The 18,971-nt window shown below is 49.3% G+C and overlaps 1 protein-coding gene across 5 annotated transcripts in view; it reads right to left on the bottom strand.

Annotated features, from left to right (window-relative positions):
* The window catches only part of SLC4A5 (solute carrier family 4 member 5), a 127,189-nt gene that overhangs the window by 9,198 nt on the left and 99,020 nt on the right, over nt 1-18,971 (bottom strand). For all 5 annotated transcript variants that reach the window (XM_085015706.1, XM_085015705.1, XM_085015708.1 and 2 more), the window contains 8 exon segments: nt 18,563-18,621; nt 16,863-17,063; nt 14,170-14,283; nt 12,833-12,994; nt 11,840-12,018; nt 10,055-10,127; nt 3,542-3,610; nt 2,380-2,553 (listed from right to left, as the gene is read on the bottom strand). In XM_085015706.1, the coding sequence (XP_084871832.1) occupies nt 2,380-2,553; nt 3,542-3,610; nt 10,055-10,127; nt 11,840-12,018; nt 12,833-12,994; nt 14,170-14,283; nt 16,863-17,063; nt 18,563-18,621 (1,031 nt within the window).

The following is an 18,971-nucleotide window of genomic DNA, read 5'->3' as shown; positions in this document are numbered from 1 at the left end:
CTTGAGCTGGCATCGAATGACCTGGAGGGCTGTGGGTGCCCACACACTGCTAGGTGCTGGGTGACTTTCCAACCCAGCAGGTCTGGCCTGGGGCCTGAGACTTCGCATCTCTAATGAGATTCCCCAGAGATGCTGATGCTGCTGATTTGGGGATCACACTTCGAGAGCGGCTGTCCCTCTGCCCCTATTTCTGAGAGAAGCTGGATAAAATATACTGACAAAGCTGCAATATTTTGTTGTTGTTGTTGTCTTTTTAGGGCAGCACCCACAGCATATGTAAATTCCCAGGCTAGGAGTTGAATCGGAGCTGGAGCTGCCAGCCTACCCCACAGTTCACAGCAATGCCGGATCCTTGACCCACTGAGTGAGGCCAGGGATCGAACGCACATTCTCATTGTTACTAGCTGGGATGGTTACTGCTGAGCCACGATGGGAACTCCATATCTGCAATTTTTAAAGGAAAGCCTGGAAAGTTTTGTTCTAGTCAGGATAAACAAAGGAAAAACATTTGCTCTTTGGGGAAGATTAAATAGCTTTTAATAAACACAATGGGTCCAGGTAGCTAGTTATGAATACTGTTCTTTTTACCACTGAGAACTGGTCATTAAATGAAGTCAGGGAGAAAATCATCCTGCTGGATTTAATCCTACTTCGTCACTGACCCTGAATCTTGGGAACAAGTAGAGCTTGAGAGTTGGACAGACCTGGATTTTCAAATGCCTGGCTCTGGAAATGGATGGTGGTTGCTAGGGGCAAGGGTGGGAAGAGGGGCTGTCTACACAGGGACAACAGAATTTTAGAGGTAATAGAACTGTTTCTGTATCATGACTATGGTGGTAGAATCACTGCTCTGTGATGTGTCAAACTCTTAGGACCCACAGAGTGAACTTGACTGCATGTAAATTTGAAAATATCAGTGTGGGGGAAGGTATGAATCTTGGCTCTCTGAGCCTCAGTCTTACAGTCTATAAAATGGGGTTACCAGCAGTACTTTAGGGTCGGGGTGAACTAAATAAAACAGCACTCAGTACATGCCCATCATGTCCTTTCTCCTCATCCCCTCTGAACCCCCACGAGGGCGCTGCTGGGGAGGATCCATTTCATTTTCCCTAGAGGGGTGGTTTTCCACCTTGGCTGCATGTTTGTGCTTACCTGTAGCACTTATTACAAATACCAGTGCCTAGGTTTTTTTCCAAGAGATTCTGATTTAATTTATCTGGGTTGTGACCTGGGCAGATGTAGTTTTAAAAAGTTCCCACTTGGGGAGTTCCCATCATGGCGCAGTGGTTAATGAATCCGACTAGGAACCATGAGGTTGCGGGTTCCATCCCTGGCCTTGCTCAATGGGTTAAGGATCCGAGCTGTGGTGTAGGTTGTAGACACGGCTCGGATCCCGAGTTGATGTGGCTCTGGCACAGGCCGGCGGCTACAACTCCAATTCGACCCCTAGCCTGGGAACCTCCATATGCCACAGGAGTGGCCCAAGAAATGGCAAAAAGACAAAAAAATAAAAAAATAAAAATAAAGAAAAAAAATAAAAGTTCCCACTTAGGAGCAGCCAGGGTCAAGAATCACTGACTACTGGGAAGGTATATTTCACATCCTGCTTCTGTGTCCTCACTTTGGTCCCTAATCCAGCTCTGCACCTAGAGGTTCCCCCAAGCCTTTGCCCACAGTGCCCTCACTCCCCCATTCTCCACTCCCCAGCAGGGGCAGAGGCCACAGTCATCCCCCGTTCCCTCAATCTAGAGGCCAGATGTAGTATGTTGTGTCTTTTCTTCTTTCCACTTTTTATTTTGGAGTAATTTCAAACTTATGCACAATTTCAAAGAACTCCCACGTGCTCCCCCTGGCTTCTCCAAACCACGTCATGTTCATAACATTAGACTCAAGTTCTAAATCTCTGTTTCTACTGCCTCCCACCCTATCCCCCCATTTATCGTCCCAAATTCTGTTATTTTGAAGGGTGAAGAGATTTATGTTTAGTGCAGATTTCATTCTGCCCTTGCTTTGAATTTTAGCAATGGGGTACACGGTCTTATTCGATTTGTCCAGTATCGCCTTGTGCCCCAGAATTGAGGAGGCTGGGCAGCTTTTGCGTTCTCACTGGGCCACCCTCTCCTGAGCCGTGTGGCAACGGGCGTGTCGGCTGTCACTGCAACGTCCACCCAGTGCACAGACCTTCCCGCACCCCCCACCCATATCCCCCCTCCCCCGCCTCATCTTGCCTGGAGTCACAACCCAAAACTCCATCTGTGCCTGCCTTGTGACCCCGAGCGAGTGGGGCTGTTGCAGAGGAGAAGGCTAGGGTGGATCTCCCCGTGGACACCTTCCCAGGCTGAACCTGCCGAGAAGGAGGGGGAAGCCCACATGTCTTACCATGACTGGGAAGATGATGGCGGCCACTGTGGACTTGAGGATCCAGAGCACAGCCAAGCAGAGTATCTGCACCAGGGTGAAGAGGTGGATCCGGCGCAGGGGCACGTGCCGCAGGAAGGCATAGTCCGGTTGGTGCTTGGCCGGCATCAGAAAGAGTTTGCAGCGATCCCAGAACTGGCGAGGACAGTGCAAGACTCAGTCAGGCCAAGGGGACCCTGGCGGCCCTGCTGGGGCCTTGGGATGGGTGGAGTGGGTGCTGCAGTAGGGTCTCATAGAGGGGAACCCCTGGCTAGGCCTTAAGGATGCAAAGGAGGGGGACTGGAGGTCTAGGAGGACATATAGCGAGATGTTATGGGGGCTGGGACTGAGCCCTGGGTGAGGGGTACAGCCCTGGAGCTGGCCCATTGAGCTCTGTACACATTCAAGGAAAATGCAACTCAACAGCAGCACAAGCTATATCCAAGACATCTGTTGATCCTGGTACACACAGACCAAAACAAAACAATGTTTTCTTCTGTGCAAATTGCCTTAGAGAAGAGGGAGGTGTGGTACAATGCTCACAGGAGTCAGCCCCATCTGTTTTGTTGTTGTTGTTGTTTTTCGACTTTTTGCCTTTCCTGGGGCTGCTCTTGTGGCATATGGAGATTCCCAGGCTAGGGGTCCAATCGGAGCTGCAGCCACTGGCCTATGCCACAGCCACAGCCACCTCAGATCCAAGCCATGTCTGCAACCTACATCACAGCTCATGGCAATGCTGGATCCTCAACCCAGTGAGCAAGGCCAGGGATCGAACCTGAAACCCCATGGTTCTCAGTCGGATTCGTTAACCACTGTGCCATGACGGGAACTCCCCTGTTTGTTTGCTTGTTTATTTGTTTTGTCTTTTTAGGGCTGCACCCGCAGCATATGGAAGTTCCCAGGCTAGGGGTGGAAATGGAGCTACAGCCGATGGCCTATGCCATAGCCACAGCAATACGGCATCTGAGCAATGTCTGTGACTACACCACAGCTCACGGTAACGCCAGATCCTAAACTGAGCAAGGCCAGGGATCGAACCCATGATGAGCCACAATGGGAATTCCCTCCCATCTGGGTTTTGAATGCCGAGCCTGTTTCCTCATCTGTAAAATGAGGATCAGAGGACCCAAGGGGAGAGCCTTACCTGGATGCCATTCAGGGAGGCCACACCCATGTAGAGGAAGACCCCATACAGCACTGGCAGCGGGATGTACTGAAATGAGAGAGGGAAGCAGAGCTGTGGCTTGGGCCTCTGCCCAAGCAGGCGGTCGGCCACCCTGTTCTGGACAACAGTGCCTGCCAAGCTCCAGAGGCAGCCCGGCCAGCTTCGGCTTTCTCCAAGTGGAGAAAAGAGCAGGATGTTTGGAGGAATGAAGCGTCTGTGAACAGATCTAGAGCCAGAGTGTCCGTGGGGAAGGTGATGCTCGCTGGGTCCCTCCTTCCCTTTCTCTCGCTGGAGTAGCTAGCCCAGGGGACAGCTGAGCTCCCAGCCTGGTCCCCCGCTTTAGCGCCTGCAGAAACCATGTGGTCCGGCTGAAGTCATCCCTTCTGGAACACACACTGCTCATTCCTGCCAGTCCCTGCCCACCTCCAGCCCTAGCTGGGGCCACCTACACCGCACTGCTCAGCGGGCACCGGGCTGGGGAGCTTTGATGAGCTGATGTGCTCATGAGCTGGGAGGGAGGTACCTGCTGAGGAACAAAACACATGCATCATATACAATCTGGTAAAGAAGCAACACAGAAGTGTATTGGAATTCCTGTTGTGGCTCAGCGGAAACGAATCTGACTAGTATCCATGAGGATGTGGATTTGATCCCTGGCCTCGCTCAGTGGGTTAATGATCCGGCGTTGCTGTGAGCCATGGTGTATGTCAAAGATGCAGCTCATGGTGTATGTCATTGCTGTGGCTGTGGCGAGGGCCAGCAGCTATAGCTCTGATTCGACCCCTGGCCTAGGAACCTCCGTATGCTGCGATTGCGGCCCTAAAAAGACAAAAAAGAAAAAAAAAAGAACAACAACAAAAGAACAGAAGTGTATGAAGTAACCATAACCTGTGACAGCTAAGTACTGATTGCTTAGTGGGAATCTCATCTAACTTTTTCTCTTTTCCTTTTTTTCTTTTTACGGCTGCACCTGCGGCATATGGAAATTCCTGGGCCAGGGGTCAAATCAGAGCTGCAGCTGCTGGCCTTCAACACAGCCACAGCAATGCCAGATCTGAGCCACATACGCAGTCTACACTGCAGCTTGCAGCAACACTGGATCCTAAACCCACTGATCAAGGCCAGGGATCGAACCTGCATCTTCCTGGACATTATGTCGGGTTCTTAACCCACTGAATCACAATGGGAACTCCAAGAGAAATAAAATCTTAAAAGACTAAGCTATAGTCAGTAATAACACACATATAAGATGGCTTAAAACTTCCCTTTTGCCCTAATGAGTATGAAAACCACATCAAACAGGAGAACTAGCCTATCTTAGATAATTTGTAGTTATCAGTGACTGACTATAAGTCACCTCACTATCAAGCCCAGGGAATTGTCTGAAGTCCTGTCAAGTGCAAGCTGAAGAAGTTTTCTTAGAAAATTCCAAAGGCCCATGATATCACATTCTGACCAGTTGTGGGCTGTGATCTACAATTCTAGATTAATCAGTGCAAATCTTTCTTGGTTGTCTGGGAAAGACCCTTTTCAAATATTATTGACACAGTAAAGCGGCAAAAAGGGGCCTCTAGTGTCAGCTTTCTACCACCTGTTAAATCAGTCACAGTCCTAGGAACATAAGGATGTCAGAGTCTTCCGGAGTTCCTGTTGTGGCACTGTGGTTAATAAATCCTACTAGGAACCATGAGGTTGCAGGTTCGATCCCCGGCCTCGCTCAGTGGGTTAAGGATCCGGCATTGCCGTGAGCTGTGGTGTAGGTTGCAGATGCGGCTCGGAGGCTCGGATCCCGCATTGCTGTGGCTCTGGTGTAGGCCGGTGGCTACAACTACGATTAGACCCCTAGCCTGGGAACCTCCATGTGCCGTGGGAGCGGCCCTAGAAAAGGCAAAAAGACACACACACACACACACACACACACACACACACACACACACAAGGGACTTCAGAGTCTTCCTATATAATTTGAGGCTGAGACCATGAGAACAACATGGGGATCAGAAGGGGTGCTTCTGACATGGTAAGGAGTTCTTCTGAGAGAGAATGCAGAAGTCCACAGTCCTGAAGAACTGTGGCGTGGTGCCAGCAAAAAAGGAAACAGAACGAAAAACATTTGGGGCTTGGGAATTTAGAATCCACAGAGCTCAGTGTGTAAGACATTTCTGCTGCCCATCAGGTAGATGGTCACTTCATTCCCCAGTGCCCTCACTGGGCAAGATAAACAAATGTTTGCAAATTGGTGATGGAAGGACTAAAGATTATCACGGATCCTCTATTAAACATCACGGGGTCTAAAATCAGTCCAGGAGTTCCCGTCATGGCTCAGCAGGTTAAGAGTCCAATTAGTATCCACAAGGATGCAGGTTTGATCCCTGGCCTCACTCAGTGTGTTGAGGATCTGGCATTGTCATGAGCTGTGATGTAGGTCGCAGATGTGGCTCAGATGCCCTATTGGTGTGACTGTGGTGTAGGCTGGCAGCTGTAGCTCCTATTCGACCCCTAGCCTGGGAACTTCCATATGCCGCAGTTGCGGCCCTAAAAATAAAAATAAAAATGAAAATAAATAAATAAATAAATAAAATCAGTCCAATCATCTATTGATTCAGAGAGAGGGGTGGTGGGTGAATTTCTTCCTTGCTGCTCTATGTGTGATATTTGGACTAGCATCATTGGCACCACTGGTGATTTTGTTAAAAATGCAGAATTTGTGGGCCCTACACAGACCTACTGAGTCAATATCTTCATTTAACAAGATTCCCAGGTGATTTTTTTGGGGGGTGGGTGGCTTTTTTCTTTTAAAGGGCCACACCTACGGCATATGGAAGTTCTCATGCTAAGGGTTGAATTGGAGCTGCAGCTGCCAACCTACACCAAAGCTCAGGGCAACATCAGATCCTTAACCACTGAGTGAGGCCAGGGATCAAATCCACGTCCTCATGGATACTAGCTGAATTTGTTAGTGCTGAGCCATAACAGGAACTCCATCCAAGGTGATTTTTTAATACATATTAAAATTTTTAAATTAAAGTGTAATTGATTTACAACGCCATGTTAGTGTCAGGTTATAGCACAGTGATTCAGAAATATATATATTCTTTTATATATATATAATATATATTCTTTTTTTAGATTCTTTTCCTTATAGGTTATTACGAAAAATTGAGTATAGTTCCCTGGGCTATACAGTAGGTCCTTGTTGGTCATCTATTTTGTATATAGTGGTAAGTATACATTAAAATTTAAGAAGCCCTGGAATAGAATTCTGTTGGAAGAAATAGTACAAAAATGTGGGCTCAGCTAGTTGTGGCTCCCGTTGTGGCTCAGCTAGTTAAGAACGCAACTAGTATCCATGAGGATCCCTGGCCTCGATCAGTGGGTTAAGGATCTGGCGTTGTCGCAAGCAGTGGCGTAGGTTGCAGATGCAGCTCCAATCTGGCATTGCTGTGACTGTGGCACAGGCTGGCAGCCGCAGTTCTGAATCGATCCCTAGACTGGGAACCTCCATATGCCATAGATGCAGGCCTAAAAAGGCCCCCCACCTCCAAAAAAATCATGATCTCAGGCTCTCTAGTGTAAGTTCTCTGTAAGTCTAGTCCTTGGCTATGCCTAATTTGACAGAACTGGACAAATTTACAGTTGCAAAATGTTAAATAATTTTTATGGAAAATTTTTTCTTTTCTTTTCTTTTTTTTTTTGGCTTTTTGGCTTTTTAGGGCTGCACCCACGGCATATGGAAGTTCCCAGGCTAGGAGTAGAATTGGACCTGCAGCTGCCGGCCTATACCACAGCCATAGCAATGCCAGATCCAAGCCCGCTGATTCTTAACCCACTGAGCGGGGCCAGGGATCGAATCCACGTCCTCATGGATACTAGTCAGGTTCCTTACTACTGAGCCACAAGGGGAACTCTCTACACATCATTTAAAAGTTGACCATCACGACTTCCCTGATGGCTCATCTGGTTAAGGATCCGGCTATGGTGCAGGTTCAATCTCTGGCCTGGGAACTTCTGCATGCCACGGGGTGGAGGCCAAAAAAAAAAAAAAAAAAGAATTTAAAGGATGACCATCAAAGGCTTTGGCAGTGCCAACTCTTCTGGGCAGAAATACTTTCATTTTAATTACTTTAAGGATATTCTGTAGACATACAATCTATATGAAGAAGATAGACAATATTGGTACAAAAACAAAAATTTACTAAAATCAGGTATGTCAAACATGAGTGCAAAACACTTGAAAATTTATACTCCTAATGTAATAAATGTGCCCATAAGATAACTGATTAAAATGCAAACGGAACAAGAGGAGGTAAAGGAGTGGAATTTTCTAACTGCTCTGTTTTCTATTCAAATACAAACAAGAGCTTGTGTGAAAGGACTAAATTGCTGAACACGCAGCGGCTGGGCAGCACTGCATCTTCACGCTGCATCTGTGAAGGGTTTGTAGGAACTTTTTGCCCCTAATGCGTGTGTTCTGAGATTGGAGTTTTTTATGTACAGACTCCTTTGTTAAACAGTATCAGGATTAACAGGCACAGTAGTTCTTAGGAGCACTCTCCGCAGAAGTAAATATTCCCTGGCCACTTAAAATACCCTTTAAAATAAATAAAATAAAATAAAATAAAATGCCCTTTTAAAGAAACAAAATGCCTACCCATCTGCTTCCTGCAAAATGGGAACATCCCTTAAAAAAAAAAAAATAACCGGAGTTCCCATTGAGGCTCAGTGGTTAACAAACCTGACTAGTATCCATGAGGATGTGGGTTCGATCCCTGGCCTTGCTCAGTGGGTTAAGGATCTGGCGTGGCCGTGAGCTGTGGTGTAGGTTGCAGACACGGCTCGGATCCTGCATTGCTGTGGCTCTGGTGCTGGCCGGCAGCTACAGCTCCAATTAGACCCCTAGCCTGGGAACCTCCACATGCCACGGAGCAGCCCTAGAAATGGCAAAAAAGACAAAAAGAAAAAAGAAAGAAAAAGGGCCACTGATAGGTCTTAGGTACTGAATCATAACTCCCACCCCCAATCCATATGTTCAAAGTCCTATCCTCTAGTTAGGTTCGAATTTGGAGATAGCTCCTTTACAAAGGTAATGAAAGTAAAATAGTCACATGGGTGAAGCCTAATTCAATATGAACAGTGTTCTTTTTTTTTTTTTTTTTTGTCTTTTTTGTCTTTTTTTGCCATGTCTTGGGCCGCTCCCATGGCATATGGAGGTTCCCAGGCTAGGGGTCTAAGCAGAGCTGTAGCCACCTGCCGACACCAGAGCCACAGCAACTCGGGATCCGAGCCACGTCTGCGACCTACACCACAGCTCACGGCAACGCCGGATCCTTAACCCACTGAGCGAGGTCAGGGATTACACCCACAACTTCATGGTTCCTAATCAGATTCGTAACCACTGAGCCACGACGGGAACTCCCTGAACAGTGTTCTTATGAGAAGGGACATAGGACATGGACCTGTGCGCACACAGAGGAAAGCCCATGTGAGGAGAAAGCGATCATCCACAAGCCAAGGAGGGAGGCCTCAGAAGAAGCCAGACTTGGGAGGGAGTGGGATGGACTGGGGATTTGGGGTTAACAGATGCAAACTATTGTGCGGATAAGCAATGAGATCCTGCTGTATACGCGGGGAATTACATCCAATCACTTGTGATGGAACATGATGGAGGATAATGTGAGAAAAAGAATGTATATATGTGTATAACTGGGTCACCTTGCTATACAGCAGAAATTGACAGAACATTGTACATCAACTATAATTAATTTTTTTTTAAGAAAAAAAGAAACCAAACTTGCCAACACCATGATCTGCTTCTAGACCTTCGAGAAAATAAACGTCTATTGTTTAAAGCCACCCGGCTTATGGCCTTTTGTTAGGGCACCCAGAGCAGAAGAATACAACAGGTGAGTGGCTGGAATGGAGAGACATTCTGGGGGACACAGGCTCCAAAGGTACTCCCGCTTCACGTCATCTTCCAGCTGATCTGGACGGACATGAGCAAGAGGAGCTTCACACAGTGGGGGCAAAAGACCACTTGCGTGCCCACGACATGCAAGACGGAAGAGCAGAAGAGAGCCCCCAAGAACAGCGACAGAAGCCACATCCCTGCGACTTTTCAATTTCAGAAGATGGGTGAGCGTGGAGGCTTCCAACGAGCCATACACCACAACGTGGAAACACAACCGGCCTGGGAAGCTCCCGATTAAAGCAAGGCTGGGACTTGGCAGAACTTTCTGTAGGAAAGAGTGTTCTTTGGTGAGGTAAGGGCGGCCCCTGGGAGGGGTGGGCAAAAGCAGGGAGGGTGGCCTGGTGCCAATGGCAAAGGACGCAGTGTTACAGGAAACAGCAATGATGGGGAAACATCTCTTTGGCCTAAGAGGGTCCTGCCTTTTTAGGGGCCACACGAAGAGCCCCTTCCCACCTCTGCATGCATCAGGCCAGTGCTTCCTCAGGAGGACGGGGCCCTGGTGGGGGTGGGGGGCAGGGCCTCACCTGCAAGACGGGGGCCAGGAAGACGGAGATCCCAGTCAGGACGAAGACAATGGTGCCGGTCACTCTCTGTTCCCTGGCAGGGAAGAGCACGCGTCAGGTGGACGGGAGACGCTCCATGACCATTCCAGCCCCCTGTGGGCACCTGAAGGTGCGTCCAAGGCCCTGGCCCTCTGCCTTGTAGCGCCATTCCAGAGGGTAAACCAGCGACCTGAGGACCAGCTGCCCAGTCCAGGGGAAGAGAGGGAACTCTGACTGAGGTGACGGCGTTTTGTAGGGACGTTTGGAGGTGGTCCAGTGCCGTGGCTAACGGAGGGGGGTGCGTGACTCAGACCAATTTAGGTTGAGCTGTGTGGCATCTGGCAAGGGGCTAAGTGCCTTCCGTATCCAGATGAGGATGAAGTGGGATATGAAGTGCTTATTACCCCTGCCTTTGACTATTTATTTTTATCTTTTTATGACCACCCCTGCCACATATGGATGTTCCTGGGCTAGGGGGGAAATCAGAGTGGCAGCTGCTGGCCTGCACCACAGCCACAGCAACGCCAGATCGTTAACCCACCAAGCGAGGCCAGGGATCGAACCTGCGTCCTCATGGATACTATGTCGTGTTCTTAACCCCACTGAGCTACAACGGGAATGCCCCCTGCCCTTCGATTATATAAAGCCCCACGTTTGTGGGGCATGGCTGATGGGGATTTAGGGGCAGGGGGCTTGGCTCCTGGTAGACCAGGTGTCAGGGGCTGGAGAGCAGATGTGTTTTCTGGAATGCTCAAACCCAGGCACAAGCCTGGCGGGAGCTTGGGGCTCTGAGGCAGGTTGCTCAGGTCCAGCCATCTGGGGCTCAGGGTCGGGGGAGGAGCGAGACCCACCCATAGGTACCTTGCTCCGGGTGGGCTGGGCAGCCAGCTATCCTGAGACGGTGGGGACAAATTCTTAGGACAGCCATGTGTGGAAATGCCCGCGTCCCATGTGGGCTCACCACAGAGGTCCTAAGAGGTGGAAGGTGTGCTTCTCTGCCTGGAACAGGTCAGGAGCCTGACATGGGCCCTAGAGGAGGGGCGAGGGAAGGAAGGGAAGTGACAAGCCACGGGCCACAGCCCAGAGGGTGGGAGTGGTCCTGGAAAGGGCTTTCTGGAAGAATGGAGATGGGGCATGACCTGAACCATGAACCTCGAACCTCGGGGGATTTGGGAGGGGCGGCATGGCTAGGGTGTCTTGAAGAGGAGCAGAGGGTCATGTCCGAAGGGGCTGTGGGGGGGAGTTCGCGTTGTGGCTCAGTGGAAATGAACTCGACTAGTATCCACGAGGGTGCAGGTTCCATCCCTGGCCTCACTCAGCGGGTTAAGGATCTGACGTTGCTGAGAGCTGTGGTATAGGTCGCGGACGCAGCTTGGATCTGGCGTGGCTGTGGCTGTGGCTGTGGCTGGCAGCTGCAGCTCTGATTAGACCCCTAGCCTGGGAATCTCCATATACTGCAGGTGCAACCCTAAAAACCAAAAAAGAGGGGGAGGCTGTGGGAACCCTTGAGTGGCCTTTATAGGTAGAGGTGTGTGTGTGTGTGTGTGTGTAGGAGGAAGGTGTCCTGCTTGGAATCTATTAAGAAAATAGCACCACTTCAAACTGACCTTTCATCTCTCTCGTCCCTCCTGCCCCTGTAGTTCCCAGGCAGTCAGAGAAAGAGCCCCATTTGCCCAAACACCTTGATGGTAAGAAAAACCTGCTTCCCTCTGCCCCCAACTTGACCACTGCTGCTCAGGGGGTCCCCAGACCCTGACCTCCACCTACCTGACCCCTAGGAACTGGGGCTGCTCCCCAGGAGCGCTGGTCTCTGTCTCCATCTTGAGGCTGTCGATGTGGGCAATGGAGATGACCGTGGCAGCCACGTACCAGGGGAGCCCCATGAAGGAGCAGAGGGCCATGAGGATGCCCACCCAGAACAGGTCCAGATGGTAGCCAGCAGCCTTCTGCAGGGGGCAGCGGAGGGAGGGAGCTGTCCAGGGAGCATGCTCCCAACCACCTGTTGGGGTGGGGTGGGGGGGAGACAGAGCTCTCCCCAAAGCAGCCCTTTGGTGGAACAAGGCTTGAGGGTTCCCCGAGGCCTTCTAGACAGGACGCTGAGGGGGCTGCCACCCTGAGGTGGTCAGGCCTCAGCCACTCAAGGGTCTGCTGATCCGGGAAACCAATGCAGGTAAGGGAGGAGAGGGGGGTTCAGGCTCGGCGAGGCCCTGGGTGTGGGTCCTTGGGAAGATGCTCTCCTGCCCAGGGGCCGCAATAGCTCTGTGACTCCTGAGCAAGAGGCCCCAGGGAAGGCAAGCCCAGGCAAAGCCTAGCGTGGTCCAGATGGGGATTGGGGAGAGGTAGCCGGAGTCTCCTCAGACCCAGCGGCAGGGAAGTGAGCTGTAGGGACCAGAAAGACTAAGGTTGAGCCTCTGCCTTATGGCTCTGGGTCAAAATTCCTTTATCAGGGTCCACTCAGACGCCCAAGGTCACTGTTAGGAGACACAGAGCTGGAGGGTCTCTTTGGGAGATGTGAGCAGCCCGGACTCAGGGGCCCACCCTGGTCCCCGTCCTTGGAGCCTCCCCCTGGCCCTGCTGGCCTTACCCACCTCTGGAGGTCACATCCCCCCGTCCCCTTCCCCCCAGAACTCCAGTCTCCTGCCCTCCTCTTTTGGTTTACAAATGGCCCAGCATTTTGAGAGAAGTGCCACCTCCCTCCTTCATTCCTCTGACTTGGTGGAAGGAAAGAGGTCGTGCCCCTGCGCTTAGCACCAGCCTTACCCTCAGCTTGTTCTCCTTCCGGTTGACTATGACGGCCGTGATCTGCTGGTCCATGAAGATCAGGATGGTCACCAGCAGGGCGGGCAGGATGCTCGCCAGGTACACCCACCACGGGTTCTTCCCAAAGGGGGCCACGAACCAGCCTCGGTCAGGCCGTGTGGGCTGAGCAGAGCAAAGGAGAGGGCCCTTTCCTCTCTCCCCATCCCAGTGCCCTTGCTGTCCGGTGGCCCCCTCTCCCAGCCTTCCCGCCATTCCCACACCTGGGGTACTTTTCAAGGACAATTTATTCCCTTAAAGACATCAGGCACCTGCAACTTTAGAGTAAAGAGACCCCAGAGACACAGACTTGGGAAGGGTGTGGTGGCTGCCGAACAGCTTGTTTGGGAAACAAGGACGGGCAGGGTCAGAGGGAATTGAGAGAGAGCTTGTGGTCATCATGTGCAAAATCTGTTAACAGGAAATGGAAATGACGCTCAACAGGCGAGAATAAAGAAATTGATGGGCCCAGTGTCTAGCGCTTTCTGCCTCTCCTCCGAGTCATCTATCTGGGGCACATTATAGAATTATCTGTAAAACACTGAACATTAATTCAGACTTGCATGTCAAGAATAAGGGATTATCTGTGCAAGAGTTGGGCTCGAGTTTAACTCTTGTTTTAAGAGAAAGCACTTTAAATTTCAAGGCCAACCTTTTATGAGATGTTGAAGCTGAAATAACATTGCCAAAGTCAAGCCCTCGAAGGGAGGGAGGGTCAGTTCTCGAACCTGCATCTCTCCCAGTCCAGTTTACATGGGTGGTGTTCCTTATGGGGGGAGCAGGGCTCAAGCGCAACTTCATGCAAATGGCACCAATTTGGGACTAATGAGAAATTTCTGAAGGAAGCAGTGGTTCTCAAACTTGAGCAGACCCTGGAATTTTCTGAAGGGCTTGTTACAGTGCAGAGCCCTGAGCTCCGCCCCTAGACTTTCTGATTCCCTTGGTCTGGGATGAGGCTAAGAATTTGCATTTCAAACATTTTCCCATATGATGGGGTGATGCTAGTCAGGGGACGACACTTTGAGGATCACTGTTCTAAAGAATCATTTTCAACAGATGCCAGGTGGCCCAACTTGTCAACTGCCATGAGTGAGGCAGCAGTTCACTGTGACTATATCCCCAAACCACCATCTCAAAGGACCGCCCCCAAGAGGCTGTATAGAGGAAGGATGGAGCATTCACAGAGAACCCACGGGGGTGGACTGGCTGCGTGCATAAAATTTGATCAGCAGAGAGGGGAAAAGGATCTATAGCTAGAGGGCAGGCAGAGAGAAGGCCCAGTGCAGGGGCCAGGGGCAAACCTTGATGACGCTGGGCACGAGCAGCTTGGGGGTTGCCAGGCCGAAACAGGCATCAATTCCACAGAACATCAGGATGGAGAAGATGATGGAAAAGTCAGCTACCAGGGCCCGAACCTGCGAAAAAGAGATGAGCAAGTTAGAGATGCTCCTGCCCACTCCAGGCAGACCCTGTTCTCCGGCAGTGAGGAGGAGAGCTGCCAAGAGTTGGAGTCAGAAGGTCCAACTTCAGCAGTACCAGACAGTGCCAGCTGCTCTCTAAGTTGGATGAACCTGGTGACACTCCTGCCCAACACTTTTCATCTCAAACACTTGGTTTTCCAAGACCTTTCTGTTTTTACCAACCTGTTGCCTCTGAAATGGTATGATCTCATTCTTCCCTGCGACGCTAAATTCCAGGAGGCAACAGGGAAGTTTGTAAGTAATTTGAGGGGGAGAAAGGTGGTGATTAAAAAATTAGACACTGCATGAATTATATTTCATCCTTCAGGCAATAGATATTGTCAGATGCCATCACTGCTCTAGAATTTTTATATAAAAGGCAACTTAGGTTTATGATCTGGTTGGAAGCTGTTTGGAAGGGAAGGAATTTGTCTGGAAGATGTATTTGTCTTGCAAGTACACTATTTTTGAGCCAGTTTGTATATTTTAATGCTTCCTAAAGACCTTTTATTTAATCTTAACATAATATTGGAAAAAATTCAATGATTCATATAAAAAATATTTTCATCGTCATCATAATGGCATAGTAGTGGTAATGTTTAAGACGGCTTTAGGAGAACACTCATGGGATTTATGGTAGACGAGAGTCTTCTGAGTGCCCTTCCCCATTTCATAGTTGTTGCTCACCTATGCATGTGCTTTATTTATTTATTTTTTTGCTTTTTTAGGGCCGCACTTGCAGCATATGGACGCTCCCAGGCTGGGGGTCGAATTGGAGCTACAACTGCCAGCTTACACCACAGTCGCAGCAATTTGGGATCAGAGCCGTGTCTGCAACCTACACCACAGTTCACTGCAACACTGGATCCTTAACCCACTGAGCAAGGTCAGGGATCAAACCTGCATCCTCATGGATCCTAGTCAGGTTCGTTAACCACTGACCCATGAAGGGAACTCCTACATGTGCTGTTTTGATTAATAGATGTTTTATTCTAGCCACAAAACAGAAAATGAAATTAAAATAGCAGTTAGCATTCACAATGGTAAAACAAATCAAGTTCTAGGAATAAATCTAATAAAAGTATGCAAGACCTCAAGATCAAAACCTATAAGACATTATGGAGAGAAAAAACGACCTAAATAAATGGCAAGGTATACCACATTCATGGATCAGAAGACTCAGAATTGGGAAGTTGTAAATTCTCCCCAGATTGACATTTAGAGTCAATATAATTCTTTCAAAATTCCAACAAATTTTTATTTTGGTGAAATTTAAGAAAATTCTAAAATATATGTGGAAATGCAAAGGGCCAAGGCATTATTGAAAAAGACATAGAGGAAAGGATTGGCCTGTAGGTACACAGATTTATTATCAGTTTAGAAACAAAGACTGTGATGTTGGCATACAAATAAATCAGTGAAACAAAATAAAGAATTAAGAGGCAGATGCCATCACATGTGATCATTTGATATATGACACGGAAAGCACTGCTGAAAAGTGGGGGAAGAATAGTCTTTTAAAAATAAAGTGCTGGAGTTCCCACTGTGGATCAGTGGGTTAAGAACCAATATAGTGTCTGTGAGGATGCAGGTTTGATCCCTGGCCTCAGTGGGTTAAGGATCCAGCATTGCTGCAAGCTGTGGTGTAGGTCAAAGATGCAGCTTGGATCTGGTGTTGCTGTGGCTGTGGTGTAGGCTGGCAGCTGCAGCTCTTATTCAACCTTAGCCTGGGAACTTCCATATGCTGCAGGGGCGACCATAAGAAGGAAAAAATAAATAAATAGGTAAAGTGCTAGGACAACTGGCTATCAAAATAAAAAACAAAGAAACCCTCTCTCACGCTATATGTCAAAAGCAATTCTGGAAGATTATAGGTCTAACACAAAAAGAAAAACAATGAAGCTTTTAGAAGATACAAAGGAGAATATCTTCTACCTAATATTTTCCTTGAGGGAAAATTTGATATGTTTTGCTGCAGTAAAACTAAGAATTTCTATTAATCAAAAGATACTATCAAGAAAGTAAAAAGCCCAGTCCTAAAGCAGGAGATACTTGCAACACATACAAGTCACCAAAAAATTTCTACCCAGAATATATAAAGAATTGCAAATTAGAAACAAAAAGACAGACAACCCAAATGAAAATGTGCAAGAGATTCAAACAGGGACTGACAAAAAAGAAAGTCAGATGGCCTTAGGGCCAATAAACACATGGTAAGATTTTCAACTTCATTAGTCATTGGGGAAATACAATGAAAAACAAAAAAACAAAAACAAAAACAAACCCACAATCTACAATCTACTACACAGAAAGGCTAAAGATAAAAGTCAGACAATACCAAGTGTTGTTGTGGGGACTTGACAACAAGAGAACCCAATTCTCTCTGGCACCAAACCTGTGCTCTTACCTTGAAAAAAACCTCTGTGAACCAGTGCTGATGTGGTGTCCATCCCATCAGACCCCTCTCAGGCACTCAGTGAGAGCTTCCTTGTGAACTAATTGTAGCCCCCTTCCTAACTGCAGGGTGAACTTACCTTGGTAGGGAAATAGCGGCTGAATTTGAACTTCTTCAGGGTCAGGGTCATGGAGTATGTCCCGAAGAAAAGGATGAAGGACATGAGTGCCAGGTCTGGGATGAACTGGCAGGAATTCCCGAGTAGGCGCCCACCATAATTCAAACACTCCTTTTTGCTCAGCAGGGACCAGTCCAGCGCTGTGAGGTTAAGGGGGTTGTACTTGGAGGTCAAGACAGGAGAGAAACGGTCAGGGTCTTCCTGGCAGGTCAGCCGTGTCCTCGCCTAGCAGTCCCCAGGCTGCCCTCACACCCCTTCCACCCTCAGAAGGACCCCAGACCTCCTGCCCCATGATGGTACCCAGCAACAGAGTGACAGGCTGCTTCAAGGAATGACAAGCAGGAGGCTCCCTGGGCAGGTTAGGCACTGACATGAGTTTCCTCATTGTGTTCTAGGAGGTACTGCTTTGTTAGTGAAGAGGAAAAGTGTAGGCCTGGCTCCCATCAAGGTCAATCAGCCCTGGGTCCTGTCCTGTCCTTCCTGGAGGGCCTTACATTTATCCTCCCCCTTTCCTCCCCGTTCACATATCGAGGCCCACGCTCCCCCTCTTGTCAGACCTTTCTTGGGTCAGTTACTTTAGTCCCTTGCCCTTTGGTGTCACAGATGTCTAAAATCTGGGGCGCACAGGAGTTCCCATCATGGCTCAGCGGTTAACGAATCCGACTAGGAACCATGAGGTGGCGGGTTCGATCCCTGGCCTTGCTCAGTGGGTTAAGGATACGGCATTGCCATGAGCCGTGATGTGGGTCGCAGATGCGGTTCGGATCCCGCGTTCTGTGGCTCTGACGTAGGCTGGCAGCTACAGCTCTGATTGGACCCCTGGCCTGGAAACCTCCATATGCCACGGGGGCGGCCCTAGAAATGGCAAAAAGACTGATTCTAATTCTCCTCCCTCAAAGTCAGATATATGAAAAACTGCAGGTTAAGTTGCCACTGAGAGCAGTCAGCTGCCTTTGCAGGTGTAACTTAAGGAGCAACCTTAGGGACATTAGAAGTCCCAAAGTCTCCCCTGGGCTGACCAGGTTTTGGATTTCCCACCAACAGTACCACTTAGGCTAGGTGCTGTCCTCGAGGGCCACTGCTCATCATTGGGAAAGGCAGGCCAGACCTGTGGCACTCGGGGTTGCAGGAGTGCAAAGGACAGATCAGATTCAGAGAGGGGGGAGCATTAATAAGTGTTCTAGGGATGGGGGGTAACATGGTTGGGTAGGAACAGGGACTCCTAGGAAGAAAGGTGAGTGGGGGCAAAAAAGGCAAAGAAGGTAGAAAGATGGGCGGGAAACTGTTTACCGCTTTGTTCAGCCCCGTCCACCATTCCTCACCTTGGTGTATGTGTGTGCATGCGTGTGTGTGCATGCATGTGTGCGTGAGCGCGTGCATGCGTGCGTGCATGCGTGCGTGCGTGCGTGTGTGAAAAAGAGAGAGTAGGGAGGGAGGGAGGAGAACATTTATAGATTTAATAGAATGAGATAAAATGCGATTTTGGCAGTATACACTGAAAATCAAAATGCGCATTTACACAGCTCTGCAAGTGGCCCTGGTGTGCAGCGGGGTTGATGTCTGCAAGTCTGGGTCACAGTTAGATGGTCACAGTTTCCCAACTCTTCTCCTCTCAAACAAAAGCCCCAGAAGAACGTCTGACCTAAGAGGAAAGCACTTACCAGAGAAGTGTTGGTGTTTGGTGGCAGCGTGGCTGAAGCATTGAACGCGGTTGTATTCGCTGTGGATGAGCACAGGGCGTGGGGCTGGGTCAGCAGCTGCTGGCTGGGAAGCCTGCGACCCCACCCAGGGCCCCCACCCCTTCCCGTCTCCCTCCAGGTCCTTAGAGCCAAGGACTGGGGTTCATTGTCAGCTGCCCCTCTCTCCTCTCCTTACTTAGCCCAGGGTGGGCGTGGGTGGCGGGGCCACAGCTCTGACAGACTGGCTGAGCCAGGTCAGGACAGCTCCCAACTCCCAACTGACGCTGAAGGGCTGGCTTTACGAACTGAACTAAAGAACCTTCTGCGGAGACAAAATGCTAATACGAGCTGGGGAATAATGTGCCCTGTGAATCGCTGATACCCACTTGAG

This window comes from Sus scrofa, chromosome 3, assembly GCF_054392235.1.
Source record: "Sus scrofa isolate SSC_HxYL_T2T_F1_AM1 chromosome 3, Sscrofa_HxYL_maternal_Yorkshire_Landrace_v2.0, whole genome shotgun sequence".
Lineage (NCBI taxonomy): Eukaryota > Metazoa > Chordata > Mammalia > Artiodactyla > Suidae > Sus > Sus scrofa.
The sequence above is the reverse complement of the archived record's forward strand: the minus strand, read 5'-3'. Positions and strand labels throughout refer to the sequence as shown.